Below are 24,177 nucleotides of genomic sequence, written 5' to 3'. Positions count from 1 at the left end.
AGCCCAAGGAATCCCCTTAATTCTTTGAGTGTAGAGGGTGTAGGCCAACTTTGCATACAAGCAATTTTACTTGTGGGAATTATATAAATGCCCTCATTTTTCACGGGCTTCACAATTGCCCTTGTCACACAATAAATAGACCCCTATCCATCCAAAGCCCATCAGCGGTCCATTAAGGAATTTATGAGATTCCAATTATACCCTTCATATAATTATTACTCTAATTCCGAAATACAGTTAGCAACGGAAAGAAACAGTTCTGGAGAGAGAGAGAAAATCTGATCGAGGGAGAGAGAGATTCAGTTCTTCAGCTGATAAATTCGAAAAAAATTCTAACAAATCCAGGTGTTGATGGTGGTTTTTATCTTAGGGTTAAAATCGTAAAACCGCACATCTGACATGATGTTACTATGACCATTAGCACATCTATTGAATCGATCAGCATTCCTACGTAAGAATTACCAGGGTACCTATGTGTCATGTTCCACGGCAGAACCCTTAACATTGACCGACATCATCTATGCCAAACCCTAATTCTCAGGCTACTGTGCCAAGGCATGCCAACCATGCCAGCCACATCTCCGCGCCAAGGCATTCCAACCATGCCAGCCGCACTACTGTGACAATGGCAAACCATGCCAGCCACATCTCCGCGCCAAGGCATTCCAACCATGCCAGCCGCACCACTGTGCCAATGGCAAATCATGCCGGCCACATATCCGCGCCAAGGCATGCCAACCATGCCAGCCACATCTCCACGCTAAGGCATGCCAACCGCACCACTGTGCCGATGGAAAACCATGCTAGCCGCACCATGCACCAATGGCATGCCAAACCCTTGGCCCCACCATGTCAAGCCAACCGCACCTTACCTTGGCACGAACCATGCTAGCCGCACCATGCGCCAATGGCATGCCAAACCCTTGGCCCCACCATGCCAAGCCAACCGCACCTTGCCTTGGCCCCACCATGCCAAGCCGTCTGTGCCAAACCCTTGGCCCCACTATGCCAAGCCATCCGCGCCATTTTCCTTGGCCCTACTATTCTGGCCTTCTCTATGCGGCTACCGAAACGAAGGTGTGCAACGATCAACGACCACCCTTTCATCCTAGATGCAAATCCTAGCTGTCCAAGGTCACCAAACAACGCATGGTAACCTTTGGCCCAAAACCTTAGTTTTGGCCACGCCAAACCGCTCCAAGGCATGCCATGCCACATGTGCCAATGACATGCCAACCACCTTGCGGCGCCATACCATGCCGGCCTTCCCTATGCGGCTACCAAAACAAAGGCGTGCGACGATCAACGACCACCCTTCCATCCTATATGCAAATCCTAGCCATCCAAGGTCGCCAAACAACGCATGGTAACCTTTGGTCCAAAACCCTAGTTTTTGGCCACGCCAAACTGCGCCAAGGCATGCCATGCCACATGTTCCAATGGCATGCTAACCACCTTGTCGCGCCATACCATGCCGGCCTTTCCTACGCGGCTACCAAAACGAGGGCGTGCAACGATCAACGGCCACCCTTCCATCCTAGATGCAAATCCTAGCCGTCCAAGGTCGCCAAACAACGCATGGTAACCTTTGGCCCAAAACCCTAGTTTTTGGCCACGCCAAACCAGGCCAAGGCATGCCATACCACATGTGCCAATGGCATGCTAACCACCTTGCCGCGCAATACCATGTCGGCCTTCCCTACGCGACTACCAAAACGAAGGCGTGCGACGATCGACGGCCACCCTTCCATCCTAGATGCAAATCCTAGCCGTCCAAAGTTGCCAAACCACGCATGGTAACTTTGTCCCAAAACTCTAGTTTCGGCCACGCCAAACCGCGCCAAGGCATGCCATGCCACATGTGCCAATGGCATGCCAACCACCTTGTCGCGCCATACCATGCCGGACTTCCCTATGCGGATACCAAAACGAAGGCCTGCAACAATAAACGGCCACTTTTTCATCTAAGGTGCAGATCTTAGCCGTCCAAGGTTACCAGCTAATGCATGGCAACCTTTGGCCCTAGTATGGTCGCGCCTAAACAAAGCCAAAACCCTAACTTTTGGCCGCGCCTAAACTAGGCCATATTAAAGCCATACTGATCATGCTTTGGCACTGGATACCAAACGAAGGGTTGTATTAATCAACGACTACCTTTTCTCTTAAGATGCAAAATCTCGACCGTCGAAGGTCACCACCGAGACGACAAGTCTCCCAAGCTCAACTTGCCAGACAACAACAACGTGCTACATTTTTTCCACGAAAACACTCGAGACATCAACGCATGTCACAAACTGGGAGATGCTCATTGGGTATTGGTTTGGCGGTTTACAGCGTGCGGCGTACACTACGCCCGTTATAAGAAAGTGTCATAAGGATGAGGCAGTTAGTAAATACAGGGAGTAATGGTGAAACGCTTTCTTTTATGGAACATCAATTCCATGCGTTACCGGTTACCACCTCCTCCCATTTACTCACCCGTTTTCCATTTCTTTATGAGACCAGAGTACGTTTCACTTCGACTTGTATAAATAGGCATTACATATTTCCACCGAAAACAAGTTTTTGGTCAGGAGCATACAATACTCAGAAATCATCTGTTAGATTATGCTTTCTGATACAAGTCAAAACAACTACTATTCCAGAATCAACTATTCTGGTCTCAATACTCTCTTCGCTTCCCTCCCCAAAACCATCCCTTCTCCTCCACTTTGTGACCGAAGCAAGTCTGGAACGACCATTTCTTGGTTTAGGCCGGACTTGTAAAGATTGATCTCTCGAACCTAAAGTACTCCCTTGCAGTACATTCTTTAGGGTTTAAACTTGTTTCTCACCCACATCACACGAAATTACCGAAACCAGCAGAAAATGTTTTCACCCTCAAACAATTGGCAACCACAGTGGGAGATCAATCTCTCGGTTGTAATATCGATTTCCAAATTTCCGATATCACCTTTCACTTCCAACTCCAACATGGTGGAACTCAGATCCGGATCAGCTGCCGAGAATACCAACGCAGAATCTATCCCTGGTGTTAATGCTATTTCCAACAGCATCACTACGCCACCTACTGACCCCAGTAACACCGAAAGCACTCCTTCAGGTATAACACCGCCGATCACCATGGCCAGAGCCGCTGCCGCCTCTAATGTCCCTGCGCAACTTGCTAATCCTGGCAGTACTGAAAGCACTCCTTCAGGCGTTACGCCACCAGTCACCAGGGCTAGATTTTCCGCTACCGTTTCTAACACTTCATCAAACATGGCATCTCCAACCGCCACTAAGACTCTAACTACCTCACCAACAGGACGAGAAACCGTAGGAACCAGAGGAAGCCGACCCTATATCACCATCGCTGATTTGATGGAACGGAAAGAGGTTCTCTCTAAAGCCCAGAAGGATATGGTTTCGATACAGAAAGAAGTACTCGTCTTTCTCAAAGCCCTGACAGAGCGGCTGCCGCGTGAGTCACGCCCTACAGAACCGATTAGAAACTCCTCCAACACCCCCGATGCTAGCACTCGGAGGAACGCGTCTCCGCGGACAAGGAGATTCGTGCCAGAACCCCATTCGAAAGAAGTCAGCCGTCCAATTTTGTCACACGAGAGGATCTGGAATAACTTCTCCGGAATCGAATCAAGAATGATGAAATATACATGCATCAGCATCAACCTCCTTACCCACCTGAAATATAAAGAATTCCTCTTCCAAGAGGATACTCCTCTCCTCAATTCACCCTGTACGATGTCCCCGGAAATTCACGTGAGCATGTCTCTCGCTTCTTGGAGTCCCTAGACGAACATGAATACAATCATGTTCTTCGTCTGAGGGAGTTTTCGAAATTGCTTACCAGAAGAGCGTACACATGGTACAACAACATCGTGCCAAACAGCATCCCCAACTGGGGTGGCATGGTTACCGTATTTTACAAGAAGTACTTCTTTGTGTCTGAAAAAGTTACCTTCTCGGACCTAGGAAGGATGTACCAACGGGACAACGAACATCCAAATGATTTTGTTAAGAGATTCAGGGTTCAAGCACTAGACTGTCATGACCCAAACGTGACCGAGCAACAACTGATGAATTCATGCATCAACGGTATGGCTCCCATTTACCGCGCCTTGCTAGAGAACCTGCATTTCCAGACAATCTCTGAGCTCCATGAGGCTGCCAGGCGATCAGCAACGACAACACCAGCATTATTAGAAAGAGCTAGGCCAACCAGAGCCGAAGACGTACGCGAAACTCGTGGGAATAGACGTCTCATCAACAAACAGTACAACGCTGGTCCCTCCTCGGTGAGCGTAGTAAACGAAGGAGGAAAAAGGAAGGCCCCGGCTGCAGACCAGCAGCCTAAACGCGAAGCACCAGCACAATGAGAAATTCCGCCTTAGAAGGCCGCCGCTAAAGCTCCCATACGTCATCACGAAGCTGAAGGAAATACCCTGGATTTCCCGTTTCCCATTGAGGAGGTGATAGATCTCTTAGAAGCATGGATTCAAGATGATATTATCAAACTACCATCTCCCAGACGCCCACCGACTGAGGCCGAGATGGAAAACCCCAAATACTGCCACTACCACAGATTTGTTCACCACTCAACCAGTGATTGCAACAGACTGAATCATATCTTAAAAGAAAAGATAGAAGCAGGGGAACTTCAACTAGGAAACGAGGGAGTACATTGAGACCCACTTCCGGTGAGGAATTGTGGAGTCTCTGGGGACTCCATGCACGAGACTGTGCGATCCATGATGCAGCACGTATGTGAAGTTCTATACCTTTCCAATGTGCAACGCCAAGATATCTTCACGGATCTCAATCGTGTCGTGTCGGGCAAACAGCTTTTTCCCTCCACGGAAGCCACGCCAAGAGCCCTGGCTCTCTCAGCGAGCGGAATCGAAAAGGACAACTGGGGACTGCTGACCACGTCCTATTTAAGAGGTATTGAATTCGATAACACGCTAATCGACACGGCCTCTGACTTCAACATTGTTACTTTCAAGACTCTGAAAGCTGCGGGATTTATGAAACAAGAGGATACCCATTCCCCATCCGTGATTAAGAACCCGGGAGGGGAAGCCTTGAACGCGCACGGCTACATTAACCTCGAGATCAAGATGGGAGACGCTATAACGCATAGCAAATTCCACATTGTCAAAGAACTGGTTTACGACATGATATTTGGGAACTTGTGGGTACTCGACAACAAGGATAAATTGGGAACATCCCCTCTACCGATGTCAACGCCCGAAAGAATCTCCAACAAACAGTCCCACTTGCTACCGCATCGGCGAGTTACCGATAGAACCCGGACACCTGGAGATGACCTGTTGGCGCTAACTCATAGATTCCAAACGCAAGTAAGTTTGGCCGAACGATCTTCTATACAACCAGTCATTTCTTCCCATATTCCGTCATGGGGACTCAACGCGATTACTGGCGCGGATGCTGTCAAGAGATGTGAGTGGGGCGCTGGCCCATTCAAACGCTTTGCAAAGAATTTGGAAGCTGCCATCGAAACTGACGAGACCAAGATTCAAACGGTTACACAACACCCGAACTCGTTTCAAATCGGAGATATGGTGGTCAAAGTGAACTCGTTTCAAGTTGGGAAGATGACGGTAAAGATAGTTGTTCGGACCGATTCACCCAAGGAAAAAGAAGACGAGCCATATCTGGTGGCAGACGTCCTTTTGGGAGGTTACTGCAATCTCATCAACACAGACAAGCTGGGAGGTGTGATAGTTCACTCGCGATGGCTCAAGATTTTCAATCCCTAAAACGCTGTACTACCCTCTTCCAGCACTCTCCATTTAGTATTTCTTCAGCAATTTCTCCTCCCGCTTGATATTTGTATTTCCCCAAGATGAATGCACCATTTGTATTATTCTTTAGGGTTTCTTTTTTATTCAAAAGCCATACATTTCTTTCCGAATGAGTTTTCCAAATCTCAGAAAAATATACCAAACAAATCCCAAATCATTGAGAAGCCATTAACCATCCAATCACAACTAGAAACACCAACCCATTCTAAGGGAACGCTTGGGTCTTTCAAAAAAAATAAAAAATGAGAAGTTTTATTCGAAGACAGAAACCGCAAGCGGGATACTAATTGAAGAAACCCTAACTTCGCCGCGAATACAAGGAAGGTAAAAAAAAAGTCTGCAAAACATCAGGACAACTAAGCGACGAATAGAAACAATGATGAAGAAGAAGCTAGTCATATAAAGATAATGTGTGAATTGCCAATGCCTCGGTCAGAGCTTTTTTTTTTCAAACACTTTCCCCAACAATCTTTCGGGCAGCAAAGGTTCCATACGGAAGCCACATCAGCAATAGCAGCCTCAACATCCCACCCGGAAGTCGTCTCAGCAACAACATCATCCGTCTTTTTACCGAAAACCAGCATATGCCTTCACGACTTCTCCAATGCCACCGACAACAGTTTCGCCGTCTTCTCCGAAAGTTGTTTCAGTTTCATTAACCGTAACATCATCAGCTTCCTCGGAAGTCTTCTCATCGACCTTTCGAGGAGAATTTCCCGATTCATCAGAATCAAGGGTTATGACACCGTCCTGGACAGGGGAGCTACGTTGATTTTCCCCTAAAAGTTTCACAAGCTCGGTCTTCCGCCGTTTCAATTGAGAAGCAAACTGTCCCGCCCTAACAGTGGGCCGTGAAGAGGTTTTGTTGCACCAAATCCTCCCAACGCACTGGGATGCTTCGCCGCCTTTCTGTTATTTCTCCAAAGGTATGTCCCGAATGATTTCTCCAGCTTCACGGAACAGTGATTCAATTCTATTAAACGCCTCCCCATGAGAAGAAGACTGGTTTTCATCGATTCCAAAGTTTCTCCCCGAAAAGTTGGAGACATGTCTGTCATTGGAAGATCCCATTATGCGCTACAAAACCAGAGAAAGAATAGAGGATAGACATGATTTCAGCACGACCTGTGCAAATGAAGGATTCAAGATCATCTCTTATAACCAGCAGAGCGATGAGTTCCCAAAAAGGAAAGCCTCCTACCAGCCGCGGATTGAGGCGTGATATCAGATTCTAATGAAACTGTTTTCTACTAGCAAACATAAGGGAATGCCTGGCCACGTGAGGTAAATTAGGGTTTGGTGAGAAAACGTGGAAGTACATGTTTAAGACACGCTTGCCCGCATTGTTACTTCTCTACCGCCAGCACCGAGACTTGAAAAAAAAAACCCGACAAGGTGACATAAAGAGAAGGAATAACTCTGCCTTTCTACGGGCATAACACTTGCGGGGTTTTGAATAAGGAAAGAATTTCCTATGTGAGTCGCGTAAGGAAAAGAGACAACCATGCCCACAAAGACAAGCCACTACTGGTCCAAGCCGTCCACGCATGCTTTGCCTCACCAAACCGTGTCATGCCTTGCACCACCGTCCGCGCCATGCTTGCCTCGCCAAACCATGTCATGCCTTGCACCATCGTGCCGCGCCATGACTTGCCGCGCCAACACCAACAAACTCGCCAAGCCAGCGTCACGATGCCAGCCAAGGTGATGCATGGCCAGACTAAGCCTACGTTTTTCATCGCACCACTCCACGGTCTGCACTACCAGTACAATTTATGCAAGGCCGCTAACACGGGAAGCACAAACTCTCTTTACCTCTCGAAAAAGTTTAGTCGGACCTTTCTGACCATCTTTTCACGACTTGTTTTTTCGATTTTTGTCCTATCCTGTCACCATCTTATGCTTACCTCGCAATGATTCTCCCGTTCCGAGCTAAACAGGGGACGTAATGTTGATGGTGGTTTTTAGCTTAGGGTTAAAATTATAAAACCGCACACCTGACATGACGTCACTACGACCATTAGAACATCTATTGAATCGATAAGCATGTCTACGTAAGAATTACCAGGGTACCTTTTTTTATGTGTCATGTTCCACGGCAGAACCCTTAACATTGATCGACATCATCTATGCCAAACCCTAATTCTCATGCTACCGTGCCAAGGCATGCCAACCATGCCAGCCGCACCACTGTGCCAATGGAAAACCATGCCAGCCACATCTCCGTGCCAAGGCATGCAAACCATGCCAGCCGCACCACTGTGCCAATAGCAAACCATGCCAACCACATCTCCGCGCCAAGGCATGCCAACCATGCCAGTCGCACCACTATGACAATGGAAAACCATGCCAGCCACATCTCCGCGCCAAGGCATGCCAACCATGCTAGCCGCACCACTGTGCCAATGGAAAATCATGCCAGCCACATCTCCGCGCCAAGGCATTCCAACCATGCCATCCACATCTCCGCGCCAAGGCATGACAACCATGCCAGCCGCACCACTGTGCCAATGGAAAACCATGCTAGCCGCATCATGCGCCAATGGCATGCCAAACCCTTGGCCCCACCATGCCAAGCCAACTGCACCTTACCTTGGACCGAACCATGCTCCAATGGCATGCCAAACCCTTGGCCCCACCATGCCAAGCCAACCGCACCTTGCCTTGGCCCCACCATGCCAAGCCGTCCGTGCCAAGCCCTTGGCCCCAATATGCCAAGACATCCATGCCATTTTCCTTGGCCCCACCATGCTGGCCTTCCCTATGCGGCTACCAAAACGAAGGCGTGCGACGATCAACGACCACCCTTCCATCCTAGATGCAAATCCTAGCCGTCCAAGGTCTCCAAACAACGCATGGTAACCTTTGGCCTAAAACCCTAGTTTTGGCCACGCCAAACCGCGCCAAGGCATGCCATGCCACATGTGCCAATGGCATGCTAACCATCTTGCCGCGCCATACCATGCCGACCTTCCCTACGCGGCTACCAAAACGAAGGCGTGCGACAATCAACGGCCACCCTTCCATCCTAGATGCAAATCCTATCCGTCCAAGGTCGCCAAACAACGCATGGTAACCTTTGGCCCAAAACCCTAGTTTTTGGCCACGCCAAACCGCGCCAAGGCATGCCATGCCACATGTGCCAATGGCATCCTAACCACCTTGTCGCGCTATACCATGTCGGCCTTCCCTACGTGGGTACCAAAACGAAGGCTTGCGACGATCAACGTCCACCCTTCCATCCTAGATGCAAATCCTAGTCGTCCAAGGTCGCCAAACAACGCATGGTAACCTTTGGCCCAAAACCCTAGTTTTTGGCCACGCCAAGGCATGCCATGTCACATATGCCAATGGCATGCTAACTACCTTGCCGCGCCATACCATGCCGGCCTTCCCTACGCGGCTACCAAAATGAAGGCGTGCGACGATCAACGGCCACCCTTCCATCCTAGATGCAAATCCTAGCCGTCCAAGGTCGCCAAACAACACATGGTAATATTTAGCCAAAAACTCTAGTTTTGGCCACGCCAAACCGCGCCAAGGCATGCCATGCCACATGTGCCAATGGCATGCCAACCACCTTGCCGCGCCATACCATGTCGGACTTCCCTATGCGTCTACCAAAACGAAGGCGTGCGGCGATCAACGACCACCCTTCCATCCTAGATGTGAATCTTAACTGTCCAAGGTTTCCAAACAACGCATTGTAACCTTTGGCCCAAAACCCTACTTTTGGCCATGCCATACCGGCCTTCCCTATGCGGCTACCAAAACGAAGGCCTGCAACAATCAACGGCCAATTTTTCAGCTAAGGTGCAGATCTTAGTCGTCCAAGGTTACCAGCTAACGCATGGAAACCTTTGGCCCTAGTTTGGTCGCGCCTAAACAAAGACAAAACCTTAACTTTTGGCCGTGCCTAAACTAGACCATATTAAAGCCATACTGATCATGCTTTCATGCCACTTGCTACCAAACGAAGGGTTGCAATAATCAACGGCTACATTTCCTCTTAAGATGAAAAATCTCGACCGTTGAAGGTCACCACCGAGCTGTCAAGTCTCCCAATCTCAACTTGCCAGACAACAACAACGTGCTACATGTTTTCCACGAAAACACTCGAGACATCAACGCATGTCACAAACTATGGAATGCTCATTGGGTATTGGTTTGGCGGTTTACAGCGTGTGGTGTACACTATGCCCGTTATAAGAAAGTGTTATAAGGATGAGGCGGTTAGTAAATACAGAGAGTAATGGTGAAACGCTTGCTTTTATGGAACATCAATTCCAGGCGTTACCGGTTACCACCTCCTCCCATTTACTCACCCGTTTACCATTTCTTAATGAGACCAGACTACGTTTCACTCCGACTTGTATAAATAGGCATTACCTATTTCCACCGGAAACAAGTTTTTGGTCAGGAGTATACAACACTCAGAAATCACCTGTTAGCTTTCCCATCTGTTAGCTTACGCTTTCTGATACAAGTCAAAACAACTACTCTTCCAGAATCAACTATTCTGGTCTCAACACTCTCTTCTCTTCCCTCCCCAAAACCAACCCTTCTCCTCCACTTTGTGACCGAAGCAATTCTGGAACGGCCATTTCCTGGTTTAGGACGGACTTGTACAGATTGATCTCTCGAACCTAAAGTACTCCCTTGCAATACATTGTTTAGGGTTTAGACTTGTTTCTCACCCACATCACACGAAATTACCGAAACCAGCAGAAACTGTTTTCACTCTCAAACACCAGGTTTTCAATCAGTTCCTTCAGCTGATTCATCATCTTCCTCTTCTAATAAACCTGTTTTGATTGATTTACAGAGAGAATCAGTTCGAGAGAGATAGTAAATCAGTTCGTCAGCTCAGGAAAAAAAAAATTCCAAAACTTTTCTATGAATTCTAGGTTTTTAATCACGAGAAGTTTTTCCTTCAGATCATTCATCATATCCTTCTTCTATTAAATATATTTTCAGTGATTTAATCTTTTGATCAGTTCAATCTGTGATCTGAATTGAGTTTCTTCATCAACAACAGATTCAATCGAAATTTCCCGATCTGTTTTTCTGCAACAAATTGGTAACAATGATTAGTTATTGAAGATGAGTAGAAATTTATATTATGTTTGCATGTTCAATTTGTAGTTTCTAATTCTTCAATATATAAATGCAGTTTTTGTGTTTTTTATGTTGCAGAGAACGAGTTTTTGGAAGCTTAATTCTCTGTGATTAATTCTACTGGATTAATTGGTTCATTTGCATATTATTTTAATTCGAAATTATAATTCATCTCTGAAACAGGTATTATTCAATTCTTCAATCTGCAATCTCCGGTTTTTGTTTTTTGAATTTTTGTTTTTTTACTTACATTTGCTCATGATTCAATGTTAGTTTTATAATTCATGAGTTTTGTTGATCTTTTTATGTTCTGTTGTTTTAATGTACTTTCGCATTTATTTGGATGAATTATTAGTGTTATTATTTGGATAATACTGAGTCTTAAAGAATTATTTTTTAGAATTCTGAGTGTAGATGAATCAGTTTTGGTATAATTTTAACTTACTTAGATGTTAGTGTAATCAATTAGAAGTTACAATTTAGTGTTGATAAACTCTGTTTACATATCTTAGTCTACTATCTAACATTCGACAGTGAATATAACTTTCACGAAGGGGTGCAGCCTCCGAGTGATGCGCGACGTAATGAATTTGTACCTTAGTTTAGGTTTATGCTTTTTCTTATTGTTTACAGTGATTTTTCTTAACATGGAGCATGTATGTTTATGTAGTATTATATGTTGCAGGTTCGCATTTGCACTGATTGCATGCTAATGTGATGTGAAGTAACATTTTATAATGTTGTTCATGCTGTTGTTGACATATTTTTTTCATTGTTGACACTGAAGTTTTGTACATTATCCAGATTATTTTGTATCAACATTTGTTGTTGATACAGTTTTGTTGAATTAACTTTCATTTGTTGATGCAAATAAGCTGGATAAATTTCTGATTATGTTTGTTGATGACTCTTTTATTTGTATCAACATTGGTTTTATGATGCTTTTTTGTTGGATCAACTTTCATTGTTGATGCAAATTACTGGATAAATTTTTGATTATGTTTTGTTGATGGCTTTTTTATTGTATCAATATTGGTTGTTGATGCAGTTTTGTGTATCAACTTTCATTGTTGATGCAGTTTTGTTATATCAACTTTATTTTTGTTGATCTGTTATGTTTGTTGCAGGCCAAAGATGGTTGTTGCAGAGTTCAGTTTATCCAATTTGACTGTATCACATGCTGTTTCGGAGTCAACTACTTTTAGCGAGATGATTAGTGTGGTGAAACAATATTGGCCTTATGTCCCTGAAGACCTCATGCTTTTTGGTTACACTGTAGATGGAAAATCACATGTGATCAATCACGATTTGGAGTTGAGGTTTTTCATTCACTACTACATCTCCAAAGGTATCAACGTGGTGAAGTTTAACATCCAGTTTAAAATTGTTGTTGATTCTGTTCCATCTTCTTCTTCTGTTTCTCCTTCTTCATCATCATCAAGTTGTGTTTCAAACAACAATGTGGCTATTGTAGAAGATTTGACGGATGATTCATCTTTGGTCAAAAGGGTCCCCAAGAAATCATATGCTTGGTCCAACATCTTAACTGGAGTAGGGTAGGTTTTTGAGAGTAAAATTGTTTGTCGTGATAGTGTTAAGAAATACGAATATCATAGTGGTTACAAACTTGATGTACGTAAGAGTGACAAGAAACGTTACACTGTCCGGTGTATTAACAAGGAAAGTCAAAGTTGTAGCTGGAGGTTTCACGCATCTCTCGTTGCCAATACTAAAGGTGTCTTTCGGTGCAAGAAGTTTCAAGGAGAGCATTCATGTGATTTAGCTTCTTCTGATCCCGCAAAAGTCAGGATGACGAAATCTTTTCTGAAGGATATCTTAGTAGATGAATTTCGAGCATCAAAGAAGAAGAAGACTGCATCTGATGTCCAAGATATGCTCTATCTGGAATATGGTATTGATCTCACGTATAGTCAGGCATACCATGGTTTAAAGTTCACTAAAGAGTTTCTTTGGGGTGATGACATCAAGTCTTATACATACCTTCTTTGGTATAAAGATTCAATTGAACGTTATAATCCTGGTAGCGTCATCAAGTTTGAGTATGATGGTGAAACGAAGCAGTTCCATAGGTTTTTTGTTTCTTTTGAAGCTTCTATTACTGGTTTCAATAAGTACTGTCGTCCGATGTTTTTTATTGATTGTACTTTCCTCACTGGGAAGTTTAAGGGCGGTCTTATGGTTGCTTGCGGAAAAACTGATAACCAAGGTATGTTTTTTAATATTTTTTCTATTTTTTAATTATTAATTGTTTCTGTTGATTGCATAACTTCCATAACTTTTGTTGTTTATCCCATAGTTTCACTTGTTTATCCCCTAATATGTGTTGTTGATCTTATAATTTCAGTTGTTGATCCCATAAGTTAGTTGTTGATACCATAATCTCACTTTGTTGATCCCCTAATATGTGTTGTTGATATCCCATAAGTTAGTTGTTGATCTCATTCTCACTTGTTGATTCCATGATACATAATATTTGTTGTTCACCCCATAACTTGTTCATGTATTTCAGTTTTATTGGTCACTTTGTGAATTTTTGGTTTTTATTTGATTGTTGTAGAGATCTATCCAGTTGCATTTGGAATAGTTCCCTGTGAAAATTGTGCCAGTTGGGAATGGTTCTTAACCAATTTTAAGGGTATTATCATTGAAGACCTCCCACTGACCATCACATCAGACCGTGGAGTTGGCTTTTTGAAGCATGTCCATCTTGTCTTTCCAAAAGCTTTCCATTCTTTCTGTTTGTACCACATGAAAGGTAATGTTCTTGTTCCAAAGGGAAAGAGTAGGCAAACTGCTGTGAAGCTTTTTGAAGAGTGCTACACTGCGTTAACAAAGGAGAAGTTTTATGCTGCTGCCAAGACTATGAGCAATCTGAAGCTGGATTCAGTTATTGATTGGATGATAAAGATTTCGTTCCAGAACTGGGATGCTCATGCGTTTCTAGGATAAAGGTTTGGTGAGAACACAACAAACATTGCTCAGAGTTTTAACAGTGTGATTAAGCATGATAAGAGGCTTCCAGCACTTGAGCTTCTTGATTCTATTCGTGCATATGTAATGGAGAAGAACTACAAGAGGAAGGTGGAGTCTGGTAAGTGGACTGGGAAGCTTACTCCCCGGATGCAGGCTAGGCTCAACAAGAGGGTGACTGATTGCCGTTTTTACAAGTTCCAGAGATCAAGTGATAAAGTTTTTGAGGTCATTTCTCCTACTGGAAAGCACTTAGTCGACTTGGATGCTAAGACTTGCACTTGCAATTGGTGGCAGAAGCATAGTTTCCCTTGCACCCATTCGATGAAAGATATGTTGCAGATTGGGCCAGATGAACCTTACAAGTACATCATACCATATTATACCACCAAGTACTATAGAGGTATGTATGCTCGTCCTATCTATCCTATTCCCGACAGTGAGAGGCCGCCTAAAATCAATGAGGAAGGTTATGTTTTGCCTCACAATGGCGGTCGTGAGTCAGCTGGAAGGCCAACTACTTCAAGGTATAGGGGATGTCTAGAGAAAGTTCGCAAGAAGAGGAAGTGTGGTCAGTGTGGAAGACTTGCCTTCCACAACCGTCGTAGATGTCACAGAGCTCCTTTGGCTCCTCGTGCACCAGTTTTCCTCAAGGAGTCTAACTCCAGAATGATCAACTTCTTGAGGAGGATGTTGTTCTGAAATTTCCCTCTTTTTCTGAACTTTTTTTTTACTTTTTTATGCTACTTTATGGATGATTAACATGGATGTTAGCTCTTTTTATTGTTTTTCCTATTTTTCTTGTTTGTATTTGTTCTGTTTTTAATGATATACATTCTCTTTTGTTTATGAATGTTATTTTTGTCAGTGTATATATGTTTGCAGGTTCCAGGCTTACTGGTTTTTACAGGGAAAAAGTACTATGTAAACAGTATCAACAAATCATTGTTGATCATATTCATGTATCAACTTCCATTTTTGATGCAATAAAAAAAAGAACGGTTATGTAAATAGTATCAACAAATCATTGTTGACCATATTCATGTATCAACTTCCATTGTTGATGCCCAATAAAAAGAGAATGGTTATGTAAACCGTATCAACAAACCATTGTTTATCATATTCATGAAACAACTTCCATTGTTGATGCCCAATAAAAAGAGAATGGTTATGTAAACAGTATCAATAAACCATTGTTGATCATATTCATGTATCAACTTCCATTGTTGATGCCCAATAAAAAGAAAAACAATTACATGGTTTTATCTGTATATACAAGTTGTGCATACCTGTAATTACCAAAGTTGGTTTTCATGCACTAAATTCAGCTAACATTCTAGCAGCAATCTTCACTCTCTTTCTGTTTATCTTCTCATGGTATTTAATGCTACTACCATTTAGATCAAAGCAGTGCGCACGCTTCACCAAACATTTCATGAATTAACAGATGTGAAGTGCATACCTGCAATCTTTACTACCAACATTCATGATAAAAAATTTCATGGTTTTATCTGTATATATACAAGTTAACTCCATGAGCTCTGCATACCTGCAATCTTTACTACCAACATTCATTCACTTTATGTGAAACCAATCAGTTATTCATCAATTATTTTTTTGACCCATTGATTTTTGGGACCAACTTCCATTATTGATCCCAAAAATGGATCAACTCCTATTTTTGATGCTCAATAAAAACAAAAAAAAATCATGGTTTTATCTGTATTTACAAGTTAACTCCATTAGCTGAGCATACCTGCAATCTGTACTACCAACATTCATTCACTTTCATAACCAAACCATTCATCCACTTGATAATCACTTTCATAAGTAATAATTATATTAATTCATAACAAACTATTACTAAACACATCCTCCAAATTGTTTGAGAACGTAAACAGATTTTCAGACATATATTTACAGTAACTAAAAGATGTCTTTTCAAACTAACAGTTTAAATAAATTAGCAGACCTACATAGAGCAACTAAATTACTTACCATCATATGTTAAACTACACCTAAGTGTGTTTGCACTAATCTAATGATTCAACAGAATCTTGTAGGTTGAGTACCTCTTCGACTGAGTCTGTAAGTTCTTGAACTTGCTTACCTTTTATTGGTTCAACAGAATCTTGTATGTTGAGTACCTCTTCGACTAAGTCTGTAAGTTCTTGAACTTGCTTACCTTGTAATGGTTCAACAGAATCTTGTATGTTGAGTACCTATTCGACTGAGTCTGTGAGTTCTTGAACTTGATTACCTTCTTCCAAAGTTGGTTTCCACGAACCGAATTCAGCTAACATCCTGACAGAAATCTCCACTCTCTTCCTGTTTATGTTCACATGGTATTGGATCTTCTTACCATATATATCCCAGCAGTCTCCACACTTCACCAAGCACTTCATGAACAAGCATACGTGCATTGCGCAGTCCAAACCCTGTTGCTTTGGTACCGTGTAATGGTCTAAAATTGTAGTTACTGGTTCACTTGTCTCAACATATTTTATACCCATTTGTTTCAGGACTGGATTCAATGTTTGGACCATGACATTGTACTGCTCGTTGTATATTTTGTAGTGATAAATGGTGTTGAAGATCAACCACCTTCCACCTATCAATGTAAGAAGCACCCAATGGAAGGGTTTCTGATACGGGTCTTGTAGACACATCGGTATCAACAACATTGCGTCATTGTCATCCACTGGGTAATTGTTCCTCAACATATCTGGAATCCCACTTGTTTCCACTTTATTTGCATCTTTTCTTGCTAGTGCACACCTCATTATTTGCTGCATCATTTTCTTGGCATTTAGTTTGTTTTTGACAGATAACAACAATAATTCATTCATTTATGCATCATGTATACTTGAACCATCCCTAGTACACTAAATTGTTTCATCTCACCTAAATAAGGTTTCAACTACGATAATGTAGAACTAAATAAGTTTATGTAACAAGTTATTCAAAAGACAGACTAAGAGTTTTAGTTACTTACATAACAATTTGTATATAGAATTAAGTGCTTCTTCACATAGTATGCCGGCTTAGATGGATTTTTCATCTTTGATTGCAGCATGTTGGTGTAGTAGTCAACAATCTCACTGTTAATGTTCTGGTTATCCATTTGATATTAGAGATGCCTTCCATAGACGATCTCTTCCAGTACATTGTTGAAATAAAAGGTACATGCTCTAGTACTGCATATGGAAAGATTATGTTAACTCCCTGACATAATATAACATATTATTTGTTGAAGCATTACATATTAGAAAATTCTAACTGCAACCTGGATTTTACAGTCGTTTTTTTTCCGCAAATATTGCATGGCACCAACTTTCACTGTTTATACCTATAAATAAACAAGCAATTTGTTACAGAGTTACGTACCATTATTTTGCTTGCTCAAAGAATGGACAAAGGACCTCTTGTTCCGCCATGGTGCAGGATTTCCATAGGTTGAGGTTTTCTGGCTTCTTCAGCGGTTTTGGCTCAGGTGGCGTCACATCAACGTAATCATCAAGGTCGATTACTATCGGTTCTTCTTCAACACCTCCCCCTTTCTTCTTTCCTTTTCCTCCTATGGTCCTCTTCTTCACTTTATCATCAGGTGTGTATTTATCAGGCGCATTCCTTGATGACCTTGTGTTATACCTCCTTGCTCTTCCAGTAGCTTCAGACTGATTCCTTTGACTTTGCGTCGCTTCAGAATCATCATCGTCTTGGGTGGTATCTTCCTCTTCAGTTGTTCCATCAATTTCATCTAATTTGAATATAACTTTAAGGCCTTCCAACACATTATCATCATCTGGAGTTTCAGAATCACCCTCTTCTGTTTTCTGTGTAGGAGTATATTCCGTTTGTTGAGTCGGAGCATCTTCCATCTTTTTTGGAGGAGTAGGAGTAAATATTCCGGCAGTGATAGCATCGAAGCTTGAGAAGGTTGGGGTAGTACCTGCAGGGAAATAATACGATTAGATTAACAAGCAAAAGTCTTATGTAAACAGTTTCAACATATTATTGTTGACTCATTGTTTTTTGGGATCAACAATTGTTGTTGATTCTTCTATTGTTAGTAAAAAGGTATCAACATCTGTTGTTGATCCTATCTGATGGGATCAACTCATGTTGTTGATACCATCAAATGGTATCAACTCCTCTTGTTGATTCCATTTTTATTTGATCAACTACTGTTGTTGATCTATATAACATTAGCATTAACACCAAAAACAAAACTAGCATTATATCTCTAGTTTCTATACAACAGAATTTCATGTGTTATAGTGTTCATTTGTCATAGTGAAAGAACCTAAACTGAAACTTGTTTAATCAACATTATCAACATACTTGCATTTTGCAGAGCATAATCATACTTGCATACATTTTTAAATTGTGCAGAACATAAATTGAGTACTTCTCCAACTGAGTTAGTGAATGATACATTTAGGGACATAACCTGATCTCTCTGGAAGTATAGCCTTAAGTGGAGGAGTTGAATAAACAAGTATATCTCCCACCATCTCCGCTTCCTGCATGTCTGTACTCCTTTCTCCTTCCTTTACTCATTCTTCTGTTCTAACTGTTGAGCTGATTTACTAATATCTGCAATTACATTAGCAATCTGTAGATTCATTTCCTCATCTGAGTTACCAGTATCTGCAACCACATTAGCAATCTGAAGATTCGCTTCCTCTTGTCTTTTTATTTCTTCTTTTGCTAAACCGAATCACATCCTCCAGCTTTCCAATAAATTTGGGTCTACATCTACATTGACCTTCAATCCACTCTGATAACCCTTCTTAAAGCTTTTATCCAAATCAGCTTCACCTGCATCTAAAAGTGACAGTGCCAGTTGACTTGATTCTTGTTCTTCTTCTATATTCAAGTCAGCTTCATTCTGCTTTTCAGATGGTTCTTCATTTCTAACAGCTTCCGACTCAGCTTCAGTCTCCTTTCCATATGGTTCTTCACCTGTATTCTCCACTGGAGTTAATTCAGTTTCAAGCATATCCTTGACTGCTTTATTGATTTCCTGTTGAGTACTCTCTGACCTTTCTCTTTCTCTATGGAGATTTTTCTCCTTTTCTTCCCATTGCTTCACTTCTTCAGCAATTTCTTTAAGTCTCGCTTCATCTTCAGGCTTCAACTACATCTTGTCCTTGGTGTTGTCAATAAGTTTCTTCATGAATATTATGTTGTCCATTGATGTTTTTGATTGCCCCCTCCTTTGATATGTTATCTCCTGCTTGTCGTGTTTAAGATTAATGTTTTCCTCTATCAGGTCCTCATTCCTCTGTCTCTCTATTTCCAACTGCCGTGCTGGTGCCGACAGATCAATCAAATACATCTCTTCATCTGTCACCGGATCAATAAAATCTTCATGAACCTGCAAATCGACATAAAAATACAGTTAGCAAAATATTTTTTTTCTCAATTTTTTACCATAATATATCTTTCACGAGGGGGCGTATCCCCCAAGTGATTTGCGAAGTATATGAAATTGCAGCAATATATAACTGGAGTACATTTCATATATGATGTCAACTTCCATTGTTGACACAAACAGAATGTGGTACATTTAGGTTACTGTGTAAACATTGGTTGTTGACTCCATTCAATTGAATCAACTTCTATTGTTGATACACAAAATCTATTGTTGATTCCATTCATTGGTATCAACTTCCATTGTTGACACAAACAAAATGTGGTACATTTTAGTTACTGTGTAAACATTGGTTGTTGACTCCATAGAATTGTATCAACTTCTATTATTGATACACAAAATCTGTACTACATTTCAGAATGCAACTCAGTATTCATTTATAATCATACATAAAATCACACTTGTTTTCCTAATCCTAATCTGAACCAGCTTTAATTTTAAATACATAGATTCGATAAATGTGCATAATCATTATTTTTCTATAGTAGATTTCAGTTATTATCTAATTATTATACATACAAATGTATCAACTTCAATTTGTTGATACACAAACTTTGTTTGTTGACTCCCTAAACTGGTATCAACTTCCTTTTTTTGACATGATAAAAACTGAAATCTATTTGAAATATAAATTGAGTAAATGAATATTTTACCTTACGAGTGAACCAAGTCATGTCTATGTTATTGTCAACTTTATCTCCAAATTCTTTTACCAGTTGTTTGCATATTGCATGTTGGCTCCATCTCAGGAATCTTGGAGTTGCGTTTTCAAAATTTGACCTCTTTGCGACGAATTTTTCTGTATATTCGCCGAACCAATACTGCATACAGAGAATCAATGAGGTTAGTTTGACATACATTATACATTTTACTATGTTCAAAAATAAACATTATATTAAATGGACTTCCTTTTTTTAACGGCAGTAGAGTGGTGCATCCAGGAACACTTCCATTCTTTCCTTTCTTCTTTCCAATGTTTTTAAGCAGATACTTTACTATGTGAACTGGCCATGAGACTTTATCCATGTTCAAAATATGAGGAAGCCAATTCTTTGCAATTCATGTTGCACCAACATCTGTGAAGAAAACAACTGTGCACAACCACATAGCAAAAGGTCTCACAAAATGTTGTGGGTCAGAATCATCATTAGCGACATCTTTTAGTTTGCGCTTAATTTCAGACTTTGTTATTTTACCACTGGTATCTTCATCTTCTCCTTGTCTGAACTTGTTCTTTAAGCATGTAGTGATTACAAGATCATTCTTTTTATTCAGCAACTTCTTCAACTCTTCACTCTCAATGGCCCTTCTTATCTTAAAGATTATTGCAAAATCTCTTGGTTCTAGTGAACACTCATAAGCAGTTTTGTTTTTACCAAACCTGAACTTGTTTGTTTCCTTAGCGAATGCTCCAATAAGTAGTTGTATTGCAAGGACGATTTTGGTTAACCACTTATCATTTGTTATATCGATCACGTCTGTTGTGTAGAATGGGCTGATGAAGTCCCATAACGGGCATTCCTTTAGTGCTTTCCCATTGATTGTCTTCTTCTTATTTTTGGGATCTCCTACTTCAACCAGGTTGTATAGAAATTTACACGTTTCCACCAACACCATCAGACATGATTTGAACTTGGTTTCGTTCTTTCTATTTCGACCTGCATACATGTAACTCATTCATTTATTTTTATATTTAATATAGAAATGAACTTAACTATATTGCAGCATACAACTCAAATCAAAAATAATGTATAATTCATTTAGTTTTACCTTTTTCTTCTTCCTTAGTTTCGCCATCTGCATCTATTTTTTGTTCTTCTGATTCTGACTCTAATTCTACTTCTTCATCCTTTGAATCATCATCAACTACCATCTTTTTCTTCCTTTTACGTACTGCTTCTTGTTCATTTTTCTTCTTCTTCTTTGTCGTTGCTTTCTGTACTTGTTCATTCTTCTTCTTGGTCTCCCTCTTTCTTTTTGTTGCTCTTACTTTTTAACTCTCTTGTTGCGATTCGTCTTCTTCTGAATATGCCTCTGCTTCTGGTTCTTCATTTCTGCTCTTTCTTCTTTTTTCAACCTGTTGTTGTTCTTCAAGCAACAACTTCTTGTTCACTCTCTTCCTTTTTGGGGCTACATCTTTATCAATCTGTTGTGAATCATCTTTTTCTATACTCTTCGGATTTACCCTTGGTGATTTCTCACTCCTTTCATCTATTTCAAACAGCATTAATGTATTCATCAATCTTATGCATTCAATAATCACAACAACAGTTGAACAGTTAGTAAAAATGGATCAACATATGTTGTTGATCCTATCTAATGGGATCAACTCTTTTTGTTGATACCATCAAATGGGATCAACTCCTATTGTTGATTCCGTTTTTATGTGATCAACTAATTTTGTTGATACTTATGTTATCAACAATGGAAGTTGATCTATATAACATAAGTATTAAAACCAAAACCTAAACTGAACTAGCATTATATCTCTAGTTTCAAGCATTCAACAAGTTGATGTGAGGATTTTACACCATAGATAGGGTCAATTATGATGGTATCAACATCTATTGTTGACGATAGTTTTCAAATGGTCTATCATTAGCATCAACAACATGAACAACATAACATTATATCTATGGTATCAACAATTTTATGGTATCAATACCTATTGTTGACCACATCTATGGTCTATCATTAGCATCAACAGAATCAACACACAATCATAATTACATTTTGTTGTCAATTTTTATTATTGAAACAATTTGTTGGTATCAACAACTATTGTTGACCCCATCTATGGTCTATCATTATCATCAACAACATCAACAATTGATGAAAGAACACCATCAATATGAACAACATCAACAATTGAAGAAATCATTTTTAACCTCTTTTGTCTGAAACTGCAACTGGTGATAATCTTTTTCTTATGAAAGCAGACACAAAATCAACTCCAACTAACCTAAAATCAAAATCATTCAATTTGATACATTATTAATGAGATACCAAATCAATTCAAATAGATTAGTAGCAGAAATTCTTCATAAATTGTACATGCAACAACTTTTTTTTCTTCACCAAACTAAATCTGATTTCAAAACCGTAAGAAATCAAAATAAAAATCTTAAAAACCATCATCTAAACAAAAATCTTCACCAAAACAGTAAGTAGAAGATGAGAATCATGTTTTACCTCTCTGAATTTGCTGTTTAAATCTTCAAAATCAGTAAACCCTACTTTTCAATCATTTTTCTTCTCTAATTTTTTTGTTGTTGAAAATGAAACTGATTACAATGAAATCGTTTACTTAGATTTATATACTATGACGGATTATTTCAGTTTCGATTTTACAGTTTCTCTTTTGATTTTTGGATTCAAATTTTTTTTTCTTCTTTTGTAGTTACAGAACTAAAGAGAAGAGATGAAGAAGGAGAGAGAGAGATCATGCGATGTAACGGCTATGGGAGTGAATGTTGTTACAGCGTAACGTTATAATCTTTATTATATGCAGAGACATTTTAGTAATCTACCAATCCGGATTTTTAAAGGAAGGGTATTATTATTATAGGGAAGGGTATTTCTGTTGGGCCTCTATAATAGGGGCATTTAATTAATTGATCCATTTTACTTGGATCAGCACAAACACCTGCAGCTGAAATAATATGGCCCAAGTATTCCAGTGAAGGTTGGCCAAAACAGCATTTAGAGAGCTTAGCATATAGTTGATGTTTTCTGAGCAGGGAGAATGTAAACCTGAGATGCTCCAAGTGCTCAGTCATGCTCTTGCTGTATATTAGAATATCATCAAAAAATACCAGTATAAATTTCCTCAAGGCAGGTTGAAATATCTCATTCATTAAGGCTTGAAAAGTGGTTGGGGCATTAGTAAGGCCAAATGGCATCACTTTAAATCCATAATGGCCTTGATGTTTTCTGAAGAAATTTTTGAAAATGTCTGAGAGATGCACTCCGATTTGATGATATCCATCTCTCAAGTCAATTCTGGTGAAGACAATAGCTCCATTCAATTCATCCAATAATTATTCAATAATTGGAATGGGAAACTTGTCCTTGACTTTAATGTTGTTGAGTTTTCTATAGTCAACACAAAATCTCCATGTGTTGTCTTTCTTCTTTACTAGAAGTATAGGTGATGTAAAGGGACTATTGCTTGGCTGGATGATGCCAGACTTTTACATTTCTTGAACAAGTTGTTCCACCACACCTTTCTGAATGTAGGGGCACTTGTAAGCTCTAAGGTTTATAGGTGCTTAATTGGGTTGTAAGGGAATTTTATGGTCCAAGTTTCTTTGTGGAGGCAATTGAGTTGGCTCTTGGAAAATGTCATCAAACTCATGTAATAAAGGTAAAAGAATATCAGGTGTTGTAGGTGGTTAAGTGGGTGTAGAAACGGAAAATAAGTGCCCCACCAAGCCATAAGAAGAGCTAGAAAGAAATTTCTTAACAGCTTCACCACTCATCTGAAGTAAAGAAGTTTGTTTCCCCACACCCTGTAAGGTGATTTTCTTACCTTTGTACTTAAATGAAATGATCAGTTTTTCAAAGTTAAAGAGAACATCACCCAATGTCTTGAGCCAGTCTGCGCCTAAGACAATATCACAACCTCCCAATGGTAAAAGTCTTAGATTCTCAACAAAAGTATGGCCCTGCATGCTCCATTGTAGTTGTGGACAAATACCATGGCTGAGTGTGTGCTCTCCATTTGCAACAGTGACTTTCATTGGTGTAGTTGAATCAATGTTGCACTGGAGGGAAACAACCAATGCACTTTCAATAAAA

The 24,177-nt window shown here is 40.7% G+C and overlaps 1 protein-coding gene across 1 annotated transcript; it reads left to right on the top strand.

Moving 5' to 3' along the window:
* The first annotated feature begins 12,080 nt into the window (after window positions 1–12,080).
* LOC113305816 lies at window positions 12,081–13,916 on the top strand. The gene is made up of 3 exons (XM_026554814.1): window positions 12,081–12,502; window positions 12,563–13,173; window positions 13,525–13,916. Exons 1-3 carry the CDS (start codon window positions 12,081–12,083, stop codon window positions 13,914–13,916), a joined length of 1,425 nt encoding a protein of 474 aa, XP_026410599.1.
* Window positions 13,917–24,177: the final 10,261 nt, after the last annotated feature.

Source organism: Papaver somniferum, chromosome 8, assembly GCF_003573695.1.
Source record: "Papaver somniferum cultivar HN1 chromosome 8, ASM357369v1, whole genome shotgun sequence".
Taxonomy (NCBI): Eukaryota; Viridiplantae; Streptophyta; class Magnoliopsida; order Ranunculales; family Papaveraceae; genus Papaver; species Papaver somniferum.
Note: the sequence above shows the minus strand (reverse complement) of the source record. Positions and strands in the feature narration are given on the sequence as shown.

Bases quoted from the DNA above. Each gene is read 5' to 3' on its own strand.
- LOC113305816 (XM_026554814.1), top strand. From the start codon at position 12,081: ATGGTTGTTGCAGAGTTCAGTTTATCCAATTTGACTGTATCACATGCT. The intron at 12,503-12,562 runs GTAGGTTTTTGA...CGAATATCATAG, and splicing joins AACATCTTAACTGGAGTAGG to TGGTTACAAACTTGATGTAC. The intron at 13,174-13,524 runs GTATGTTTTTTA...TGATTGTTGTAG, and splicing joins CGGAAAAACTGATAACCAAG to AGATCTATCCAGTTGCATTT.